We start from the raw sequence: 11,700 nt of genomic DNA, 5'->3' as shown, positions 1-11,700 counted from the left end.
CCCCACCCCGCCTTCCCGGCCGCGCTTCCGCTCTCGGTCGGGTCGGAAAGTGGGGCCAGCGGTAACCCTGGCTGGGCCGCGCGCCTTGGTCAGTGTCGCTCAGCTTCTTGAAAGAAATCCTTGCTGGCTTGTACTCCGGAGCGGGAGGCACTTAAGAGGAGAGTAAGGAGTCCGTTGCTTTCCGGGTCGGGGGTTTTAGGGAAACCACGGGGCTGTCGGACGGACCACGTGTTCAGGTAGGCCTCATCTGAGACGGGATAGGGTTGGCAGGGCTATGCGTGATCTCGTCATGTACTGAGGAAGTGGAGTACTTTTTAGACTGGTTGATTTGTTCCGAAACCATCGCTTTTTTTTTTTTCCCCAGCAACCATGTCGAAGGGACCTGCAGTTGGTATTGATCTTGGCACCACCTACTCCTGTGTGGGTGTTTTCCAGCATGGGAAAGTGGAGATAATCGCCAACGATCAGGGAAACCGAACCACCCCAAGTTATGTCGCTTTCACCGACACCGAGCGACTGATCGGAGATGCTGCGAAAAATCAAGTTGCAATGAACCCCACCAACACAGTTTTTGGTAAGTTCCTAATTTTAACGACTGGAATAAGATTAACAGATGGGAAGGAGAAATGTAAGGAGCCTGTCATTTATTGAATCTGAAAAGGGGGAAATGTATTTTTAAAAGATTGGGTAACTTTATGGTCTTATGTAAGCTCTTTAGAAACTTGTAAGATTAATCATCATGGATCTTTGCTTTACACAATTTAAAAATCTATGACAAATGTTAAGCACTTGAGTCAGCCAAGCATGAGGTTTTTTTGTTTTTTACTTGCCTAGGTAATCAGGCCCTTTAGACATTATAAGCTGGAACTCTACCTCTAAGGCCATTTTACCCGTGAACTTGGGTTTTTATCTGAAAGGTGTAATACTGCACGGTAGACACTTGTTTTTTATAATTTCAGATGCCAAGCGTCTTATTGGGCGTAGATTTGATGATGCTGTTGTCCAGTCTGATATGAAGCATTGGCCCTTCATGGTGGTGAACGATGCAGGCAGACCCAAGGTTCAAGTCGAATACAAAGGAGAGACAAAGAGCTTCTATCCAGAGGAAGTGTCGTCTATGGTGCTGACAAAGATGAAGGAAATTGCAGAAGCTTATCTTGGGAAGGTGAGTTTAGTACTGGTATCATACACTTTTATACTTGTATCTAATAAGGCTGAACATTTGCTTTTTATAAAGTTTGCGATTCATTTGATGTTGAAATTTGCATATTCAAGCACATTGATTTTGTTTGCAGTATTGACAAAAGGATGCCTTTGTATAATAGCACTGCTTTTACTTTCAGACTGTTACCAATGCTGTGGTCACTGTGCCAGCTTACTTTAATGACTCTCAGCGTCAAGCAACCAAAGATGCTGGAACCATTGCTGGTCTTAATGTACTTAGAATTATCAATGAACCAACAGCTGCTGCTATTGCTTATGGCTTAGACAAAAAGGTAAGTACTTTGTAGGGCGGTAAATTCATGTTAGTATTGTGAGTTAGCAGAAATTTAATAGCCTATTTTTAATGGCAGGTTGGAGCTGAAAGAAATGTGCTGATTTTTGATTTAGGAGGTGGCACTTTTGATGTGTCAATCCTCACTATTGAAGATGGAATCTTTGAGGTAAAATCTACAGCTGGAGACACCCATTTAGGTGGAGAAGACTTTGACAACCGAATGGTCAACCATTTTATTGCAGAATTCAAGCGTAAGCATAAGAAAGACATTAGTGAGAACAAGAGAGCTGTCCGCCGTCTCCGTACTGCATGTGAACGAGCTAAGAGAACCCTCTCTTCCAGCACCCAAGCCAGTATTGAAATTGATTCCCTCTATGAGGGAATCGACTTCTATACCTCCATTACCCGTGCTCGATTTGAAGAGTTAAATGCTGACCTGTTCCGTGGCACTCTGGACCCTGTGGAGAAGGCTCTTCGAGATGCCAAACTGGACAAGTCACAAATCCATGACATTGTCCTGGTGGGTGGTTCTACCCGTATTCCTAAGATCCAGAAGCTTCTACAAGATTTCTTCAATGGAAAAGAATTGAATAAGAGCATCAACCCTGACGAGGCTGTTGCCTATGGTGCAGGTAACTAATAATACTAAAAAGCTTCTTTAGGTATTCTCCAACAGGCCCATCTGATTCGCTATGATGATGGATTCCAAAACCATTCGTAGTTTCCACCAGAAATTTTTATGTTGGCTAGTTCCTTCCTTGGATGTCTGAGCGAACAAAAAGTTCAGGGAGGTGACTAGAGGGCAAGGGGTTTCATTGTATGTGTCTCATGTTATTTCTTGTTTTAGCTGTTCAGGCGGCCATTCTCTCTGGAGACAAGTCTGAAAATGTTCAAGATTTGCTGCTCTTAGATGTCACACCTCTTTCCCTTGGTATTGAAACTGCTGGTGGAGTCATGACAGTCCTCATCAAACGCAATACTACCATTCCTACCAAGCAGACACAGACCTTCACTACCTATTCTGATAACCAGCCTGGTGTGCTTATTCAGGTATTTTTATATTGTGCTGGTTTGGTTTACAGGGGTCAAAACTAGAGAAGTAATGTCAGCTGTGATGATTGATTCCAAAACCATTCGTAGTTTCCACCAGAATTCTTGGTGTTGGCCATTTCCTTCCTTGGATGTCTGAGCGATCAGTCTTTTTCTAGTTGAGCTTTGTTTAGAGCATACAAATCAACGTTAGTTACTTATACTTTTTTCCCCCCCAAGGTATATGAAGGTGAGCGTGCCATGACTAAGGATAACAACCTGCTTGGCAAGTTTGAACTCACAGGCATACCTCCTGCACCCCGTGGTGTTCCTCAGATTGAAGTCACCTTTGATATTGATGCCAATGGCATCCTCAATGTCTCTGCTGTTGACAAGAGTACAGGGAAAGAGAACAAGATTACCATCACTAATGATAAGGGTAAGTTTGTGGAAGTGCAATGTTTTGGCATGACAGCAGAAGCATATGCCAGTTTAGTTTCTATTCACTACAGGAGTTACATGGCTTTTTACTAGTATGCAGGGTCATAGGTGTATCCTAGACTCTACAGTGAACTGAATGTTCTCATACTTTAATTCAAAACTATTTCTAGGGCCTGGGGATTTAGCTCAGCGGTTTGGTGGCCTTCCTTGCAAACACAAGGACCCGAGTTCAATCCCCAGTACCAAAAATAAAAAAATTTGTAATCTACAGGTCGTTTGAGCAAGGAAGACATAGAGCGCATGGTCCAGGAAGCAGAGAAGTACAAAGCAGAAGATGAGAAGCAGAGGGATAAGGTGTCCTCCAAGAATTCACTGGAGTCTTATGCTTTCAATATGAAAGCAACTGTTGAAGATGAGAAACTTCAGGGCAAAATCAATGATGAAGATAAACAGAAGATTCTTGATAAGTGTAATGAAATCATCAACTGGCTGGATAAGAATCAGGTTGGTAATGCCCAGAGTTGAACTAGGTTTTTTTTATAAAGGTCACTGTGATGAAAGGTCCAAACATTCGCAGTTTCCACCAGAATTTAACATGTTGGCAGTGTACCTTCCTTGGATGTCTGAGTGACCTAGGGTTTTCAGTGTCTTGAGACTTTAATGTCATAGTGGCTTTCTCTATTCAAAAAAACTAGATTTGAGTATGAGGCTATACCAACCCTAAAAGTTAACAGCTGCTCTTGCTTTTTTTCTCCTCAGACTGCAGAAAAGGAAGAATTTGAACATCAGCAGAAGGAGCTAGAGAAAGTCTGCAATCCCATCATTACCAAGCTGTACCAGAGTGCAGGTGGCATGCCTGGAGGAATGCCTGGGGGCTTCCCTGGTGGGGGAGCTCCTCCTTCTGGTGGTGCTTCCTCAGGGCCCACCATTGAAGAGGTTGATTAAGCCAACCCTAAGTACAGATTAGCATTGTTCCACACAATAAAATATTGAAGGACCTAAATTTGTAGCAAATTCTGTGGCAGTTGTTAAAGCTTAACTGCTATGGTAAAGTACTGGGCATTCTCAATACTTGAACATGGAACATGTGCACAGGGAAAAGATAACATTGCACTTTATAAGCACTGTATTATAAGTGGAAATGCAATGTCTTCAAATAAAACTATTTAAAATTGGCACTATATAATTTGTCTGACTCATTAACTTGGTCAGCCCATTAGTAATTCTGCACCTAAGAGTAATGGCAAAGGTTGGTAGTTTGCCTTCCAGAGCTGACTAAAGTTGGTTACAAGAAGAGTCCATTGCTCTGACCTGAGCTTTAGAAAGGTAAGGCATTTGCTGCTCTTCAGTTACTAATCTCTGTTGGGACCCAATTATGAATAACTTGGGCTAGAGCTATATAGACTGAGTTATTTAGCTCTGTAGACCTTTTCCTTGTCAGCAAGGAATGTGGGTTACAGGGCGTGCTAACCTAGTGGTTCAGGGCACCTAACCCTCAGTAATTTGCATTTAGTTTGTAGTGATAGTCTGGGCTGTAGTATTTCACACACAGCCAAGCAGTGATTTTTGGTAGGTTGGTATTGAGCTCCACTATCCCAGGTTGTGACCTCATCTTTATAAAAGGTGCCACCAGTATACCTAAGTCAGCACTACTGCGACCAGATTAGAATTAAAATTCCTCACCCTAGGAATTTTATAGGAGTGGATTGAATAATGTACCTAAGCCATGAGCTTTTTTGTTCAGAACTGTCTTTACCTTTAAGCAGTTGTTAGATAAGGCTTGTTTTCTTTGTTTAAATATTGGAGAACTGAAGGGGCTCCCAAGTGACTTCAAGATTTCTTAGCCAATTGCTGAAGAAAACTGGCATAGGTACATTTCAGAGGCAAGTAGGAAATGTAAAATGGGATTAGGTTTTTTGGAGAGGGTGGTTTACAGTTAAACTGGCCCAAACTAAGCTTGTGGAGCCCCTCTTTACCCAGTGTTACCATGCCCAGCTGCAAGAGGCATTTTAATTGGTAACAGCTTTGGAAGATGAAGGTAACTGCGAGAACAGTTAATGCTTGCCATTGAGGGTTAGAATCAACATGCCATTTTTTCCCCCCAAAGTTTACAATGAAGGTTGATTGGTCAAACTATGGATATGGATACATAGGGCAGAAAAAAATACTTGGACAGGCAAACCCCCCCCCCCACAAAAAAAGATAACTTGGGCAAAAACTTGGCAATGTAGTTTTTGGATTTGAGACGGTTTCGTGTAAAGAATGACCTGGAGCTCACTAGCCCAGGCTGGTCTTGAAAATAGCAATCCTCCTGCCTCAGCCTCCTGAGTGCTGGGATTACAGGCATGTGCCACTGCTAGTGTGTTTTTGGAACCCGGGGATCAAACTGGTCCCTGCACTTGCAAGGCGATTTTAACCACTGAGCTAAAATCCCCGGTCCTCTTTTTTTTTTTTTTTTAACACCCTGGGGATTGGATCCAGGACCTTTACACTGAGCTACCTCCAGACCTATTGGAGAGCTATCCTCAGTCATGCTCAGGTTGGACTTGCCTCAGCTTGCCTGAAATGGAAGTTCAGCTCATTTTTTCCAATATATCAGGTGTGGTGGCTCATGGCTAATCTCAGTCCTCTTCAGAGGCTGGGGCAGGATTGCTGGGAGTTTAAGGACAAGCTGAGTTACATCTAGATCAGCCTGAACTGCATAGGAAGATCCTGTCACAGTATTGCCCTAACAATATTGAGTACCTGTGATGTTCCAGACCATAGACTTTGATAGGAAAAGTAACTAGGTTCTGTGAAGGTGGAGTGTGGACCTCAAAATAGGGTAAAGTTTTCTTTTAGTGATTGTTCAGTTGTAAAATCTTTATCCACTAGGTGGCAGTACCTAATTGTGAGAATTGGAAAGCTGGAGTGCTCTTTGCCAGGTGGTTTTTGTATCACTCCTGTACCCACAGCAAATGAGAAAGGAAGTCACCTGCTAATAACCCATGTTGGTATTCCAGCAAAGCACTCCCAGTTAGTCAAGGCCCCTTTTGGGGATGGGATGGAGTACATAAGGCCAGTGAGAATGGAGGGGCGAGGAGTAAGAGTGAGATGAGGGAGGGGTAGTGACACGAAACTTCAGTGGGTAAAGAACAAAAGCCTTTTCCTGTACCACTCAGTTAAGTTCCCATGTTACTTCCCCCATACCCTGAGCTTCGGGTCACAATGTCGCCTTTTTCGGCAGTGCTAGGTATTGAACCTAGGGTGTCAAGCTTACCATGCAATGTTGTACCACTGAGCCCATGAGACTTTCTAATGCATATAACAACATACCGTGCAGTTTCCTCTTTTAGTCATATTTTTTAGTATGTATGTTGTTTGGATTTACTCACGCCAAAACAAAGTACCACACCATCCCTATTGTGCATTTCTCCCATCCCTCCTGCCCCTTGATAATCATGTTCTGTCTCAAAAGATTGTCCAGAGAAATACATGGTCATTTGTGATTTGACAAATTTTCAAGGCTTACTCATTTTGTAACATGTCTGCTTTTAAATTTGTAGTACAGGAATTAAACCGCATCTTTGCCCTAAGCTACATCCCTGTTTTTCATTTGTATTTGAGAAAAGGCCTAAGATTCCCAGGCTGGGCTGGCACTTGGAATCCTCGGCCTTTAAGAGTCTTGGAGTTAATGTTATCCCCTGTAAACTAACTTCATCCATTTTTACCACTTTGCTTTTAATAGTGCCACATTTTGTCATCTGTTAGTGGACAGTTGAACTGGGAAGAGAGGAAAGTTCCTTAAGGTTAATTGAGGAGAAGAAAATAGGGAAGATTCCTGCTCTTCAAGGAATTGAGTAGCTTTTCAGTCTCAACCTCCTTAGTATTTGAAACATTGTGGACTCAAACTGAATGGATACAGGCTCCAACCCCTGGTTGCTTTTGGGTTTTGTTTTTTGAGACAATCTAATGCACGAAGCTGACCTTGAACCCAACAAATTTGCTTCAGGCCCCAAGTGTTGGGTGTGTACCACCATGCCCAGCTCTCTCCCTCACAGTTTTAACTAGATTGGACTGAAAAGGAATCAGGTTGCAAGCAAGTATCCCTTGAAAAGACCTTGGAAATACTCCCCAGAACTTTATTCTGATGTTTTTTTTTTTTTTTTTGAACTGGGGAATCAAACTTGGGACCGTTCGCTTGCAAGCCAGGTGGTGGAACCACTGAGCTAAATCTTCGGCCCTATTCTGCTGATGTAGTGTTTTTTCGTTTCTATCCAAACAGGCCATTTACCAAGTGCATGACCTTAAGCAGATAATTGTTAGTGAGGCCGTCTTTACCTGTAAAATGGAGTTAGAATACCTATGTTATGAGGATGGAAGGAGCCAGGATATGTGAAGCATTTAGCTCTGTGCATATGTTTCCCAAGGATATGGTAACAGTAACAAACTATATGACAAATTTAACAGTTCTGGAGGCTTAAGTCAGTCAAGGTGTGGGCAGATTTGTGCTCTCTGAAGGAATTAGGGAGGAAACTGCCCCCTGACTCCTACCTTCTGCAGCCTCACTTGCTAGTCATCTAGTTATCTTCTCCCTGTGTGTGTTCACATTGTGTTCTCACCGCAAAGTTTGCTATTTTATAATGACACCAGTCCTATTGCATAAGAGCCCAACCTATTGTCCTTATTGTAACGAGTGCCTCTGTAAAGAATGCTACATCCAAATAAGGAAGGTCAGATCCTGGGGTTCTGATGATTAGGACTTAAGTCTTTGTTGAGAGGTGAGACAGCTCAACTCAACAATCATCATATTCCTTATTATCAGAGGAGGAATCCCCTCCCCAGCTCTTGCACAAAAGTAGAAAGCAAACTCTAGTCCGTGTACTTGTTCTTCAGTGGGACTAATAAAAAGGCCTTTTGACTGCAGCCTTTCCCTGAAGCTGCTCCCACAGCAGGCCACCAGCTGTACGTCTCATTTCTCCATCCTTCATCACTCCATTGTCCCTCTAGTTTCTCAAACACAATACCTAATTCTATTATTTCCAGTGATTTCCCTGTGGACAGCAGTTTATTTCTGTCATCAAATCTCTGATGAAATCTTTAACCATGAAATGTTTAGTCCAATCTGAACAAATGGTGTATAGTGTTAACATGTCACAAGCTGCCCATGGCCAGCATTATGTGGTAATTTGGAAGTGAGAGAAGTGATAATATAGGGCTGGGCTTCCTTTGTGAGCTCGCATTAATGCTGTAGCTGGTGATGTCAATTGACAGCCCATCGATTTGGGCTAATAGTGCGTGGAGGGGGCAGAATTGGGGCGCGGTAGGGAATAAAGGTTATTGACGTCCAGTCGCCAGTATCCCGGCAGCTTTTAATCTATTATTGCCCTCTTTTAATGCAACTTCCGTGTCAACTGCATTTGCTTCTACCAGTTCTACCTGCTGGGCTGAACTGTGAGGTCAGTGGGATTCCACCCCTAGAGTGGCTCAAAGTTCCCCAGTATTGATTCTTTGATGCTCTGGGGTGTGAATTATAATTATTTCATTAAGCCCTTTAATGGGTATCAACCATGAACCTTCCCCAGCCTGGGCTGGGGCGGCCAGGACGAGGTCCACATCATTAATCTGTGTTCATCTCGTTGCCACCAATTGTCCTACTCTCGACCCTTATTTTTTTTTTCTCCTATTATCGCGTCTAAGGTTTTAGTTGGAAGCAGGTCGATCTACTCCCAGAGAGGAACTGGGAAGAGGACTTGGCTGATTTGGGGAGACTGGAGGGGAGGCCATGGCTGAGCAGATTGCAGAGTTGGCTGTTCACACTACGGGACCAGCTAATCACTCCATCAGACCAGCTTGGCCCAGCTCCCATTTGCCTATGCAGGGAGGTGATGCACGAGACCTTAGGAGAAAGTGAGACATCTTGCAGCTGCTTGTATGTCTCCAAGTTCTGTTGTGGCTCAGGAATATTCTACCCCCTTGCTTAAATTATTCATCACTCAGTAGGATGATGATGCAGACACAAAGGAGTACAAAATACTGCCTGTACCCCTGGTAAGCATTGAGAAAGGGCAAACCACGAGTGTTAGGGCACTCGTGGAAGGGGCACAGACCCAGACTGAGGATCAAGGAGGGCTTCCTAGAGAAGCCAGTGTCTCACACATTCTGAAGAATGAGTAGGAGAAAGCCGGAAGAAGGACAAGGGTATACTCTTTGGTGGCAACATCATAGACCTGGAAGTGAAAGAGCATGAGATTTTGAGGACCTCCCTAGCTGAGTATGGGTGCGCTCATTCTCCCCATTAACCCCCCTTCCCTGCCTCTGTACAAAAGCTTTGTTTCTGTTTTCTGTTTGACTTATAATCAGGATCCTAGTGACTCTGTAGATCAATCAAATTGGGTAAAATTGACATCTTAATTGAGTCCCAATACATGAACAAGGCACACCCATCTGTTTCCCGTAATTAAAATTTTTTTTTAATTTTTTTATTTTTAGACAGTGTCTCACTGCATAGTCCAGGCTGGCCTTGAACTCACTATGTAGCCCATTCTGGCCTGGAATTTGTGGTAATCCTCTTAGCCTGTGTGTGCCACCACACTCAGTTCAGTTCTTTAATTTTCTATCAGTTTGTAATTTAAAATAAAAAAATTTTTGCATCTTTTCTTAAATTTGTTCCTAATTGTATTGTTTTATGCTATTATAAATAGAATTTAAAATTTTTTATTTTTTGGTTAGTTTTTAATATACGGAATATAATAAAATTTATTGACCATATATTTTATGATCTTGCTAAATTTACTTATTCATCCTCTTAGTTGTTTTGAGGAGTTAAGATTTCTGTGAGTAAAGACGGTTTATTTCTTGGTACCAAAAAATAAAAAAACTTTGATCCCCAGTACTAAAAAAAAAGATGGTTTATTTCTTCCTATCCCACCTTTTGCTTCTGTTTCATTATTGATTTGGCTAGGACCACCAGTAAACTGTTTAGAAAGTGGGAGTCGTTTTTCCTCCTCATTTTGAATCTGATGAAATCACTTAATATTTCATCTTGAAATAAATGGTGATCTTTGGGCTTCTCACAGATGCTATTAAACGGACTGGGATTTGAAGCTGGGTGTGGTGGCACATGCCTGAAATCCCAGCACTTGCGAGGCTGAGACAGAAGGATCATTGCCAGTTGAGGCTACCCTGGGCTACATAGTGAGCCCAAGGCCAGCCTGAACTGCATAGTGAGACTCTCAAAAAAATAAAAAATAAAAAGCCACCCAGATTGGGATTTGACCTAATGCTCAGACTAAAAGTAAATTTGTTAAGCATAGCAACCTATCCAAGAAGATCTGCTAGCAGAGGAGATGAGGCAGGAGGAAGAGGACTAACACAAGTAAACACAGCTCACCGTTCAAAGGAGATAACGGAAATGGAAATAGTAAGAAGGGTCACAAGATCTGATTAGCTTTTTCATCTACATCAATGTCTGGAGGAGATTCCAAAATACCTTGGAATATGGAAGTTTCTTTGTGTCGGGTCCCTCGCCCTTACCACTGAAAGCCAAAGGTAATCTACAACCCAAACTGCTCCCACATTATCCCTTAAGTGTCAGCTGGGGAAAGTACCGCCCGGGAGCCTTAATTCTGGAGTCAGCTTGTGATTGAAAATTAGTTCTGACCTTTTCTGTCTTTGTGGCCATGGACTTGCAGTTTCTTCATCTATAAAGGGAGTAAGGCACATACTCAATTCAGAAGAAGTAAAGGCCTAAATGACTGTGTAGTAAGTGGCAGTACAGTGTTGAGCATAGGACTCAGACATAGCTAGTGGGTAATGAACATTTGTCACTTGCCATGAATAGTAGCACGCCTCTGAGTAGGGCCACTGAGTAACATATGGCCCAGAGTCACATAGGAAATGATGTGGAAGGAACTTGACTCCATGGATTGTTTGGTTAACCTCCGTGCAGTGCTGACTCTGTTAGGAAGAGTGCACGACAAAGCTCTGCCCTTGTAACTCACCACACTCTCTCTTCTGAAAGTGTCCCACGGTTACAAGGGATCTCTACCGACTGACTCTCCAGAGCACTGTGAGAGTTAAGGAGGATCGGGCAACAGTGCTAAAGTGAGAGAAAGAGGCAGAGCACACTTAAAGATTTCCCAGAGTGTGGATGTAAAATGTCCTCTGCAGGCCCATGTGTTCAAGCCTTCTGCTCCCCCACATTGACTGATGGTCAACTTGTAACACCCAGCTAAATTGAATCAGTGTGGTCTGGGTGTGGAGGATCCACCTGAGGACTGTTACCAATAGCCATAAAAACAGAACTGAAGGGGAAGATCTTGGGCTGTTGATTTTCTAGAAGCTTGCTGTGGATGGTTTTTTTAATGCAAACTATGGCTGCTGTTTTCATCAGGGGAGCTCTGATCTTCACTGTGAGCCCCACTTCCTGGCTCTAATGTGGGTCCCTCAGCTTGGTGGTACAGATCCTTCATCTCGCCAGCATAGATTTTCTGGCTTCCACCCCTGGCCTTTGGGCTTTCCAGGTGCAGATCCTCAAAAAGGATGAGCATGAGACATTGCCGTGGGCTCTAAGCCCCTGGCTGGACTTGAGGAGGACATTGCCTTGGACTCTAAGCCTTTAGCTGGATTTGTGTGGGAAACTGCTGGGATCTAGGCCCTCAGCTGGATTCTTTGGGCCTCTAGTGTGTGGTTAATCGTCTCTTCTACTCCTTTACATTTGACTTTTTTGGAAATTATCATAAAATAATCCT

At 43.1% G+C, this 11,700-nt stretch overlaps 1 protein-coding gene and 1 non-coding gene across 2 annotated transcripts in view; both read left to right on the top strand.

The window, feature by feature from the left end:
• Positions 1-4,154, top strand: part of Hspa8 (heat shock protein family A (Hsp70) member 8) — a 4,539-nt gene extending 385 nt beyond the window's left edge. Inside the window, exons 2-9 of the mRNA XM_010618048.3 lie at positions 365-574; positions 960-1,165; positions 1,344-1,496; positions 1,575-2,130; positions 2,346-2,548; positions 2,768-2,966; positions 3,240-3,472; positions 3,728-4,154. Coding sequence (XP_010616350.1) covers positions 370-574; positions 960-1,165; positions 1,344-1,496; positions 1,575-2,130; positions 2,346-2,548; positions 2,768-2,966; positions 3,240-3,472; positions 3,728-3,913 — 1,941 coding nt within the window. The 5' untranslated portion in view covers positions 365-369 and the 3' untranslated portion in view covers positions 3,914-4,154. The remainder of the gene's footprint in view (positions 1-364; positions 575-959; positions 1,166-1,343; positions 1,497-1,574; positions 2,131-2,345; positions 2,549-2,767; positions 2,967-3,239; positions 3,473-3,727) is intronic.
• Positions 2,186-2,272, top strand: LOC117286399. The gene has a single exon (XR_004517574.1). It is a non-coding gene; the product is annotated as a small nucleolar RNA SNORD14 (small nucleolar RNA).
• Positions 4,155-11,700: the final 7,546 nt, after the last annotated feature.

This window comes from Fukomys damarensis, unplaced genomic scaffold (assembly GCF_012274545.1).
Source record: "Fukomys damarensis isolate Sample0158 unplaced genomic scaffold, DMR_v1.0_HiC HiC_scaffold_16, whole genome shotgun sequence".
In the NCBI taxonomy this organism is placed as follows: domain Eukaryota; kingdom Metazoa; phylum Chordata; class Mammalia; order Rodentia; family Bathyergidae; genus Fukomys; species Fukomys damarensis.
Note: the sequence above shows the minus strand (reverse complement) of the source record. Positions and strands in the feature narration are given on the sequence as shown.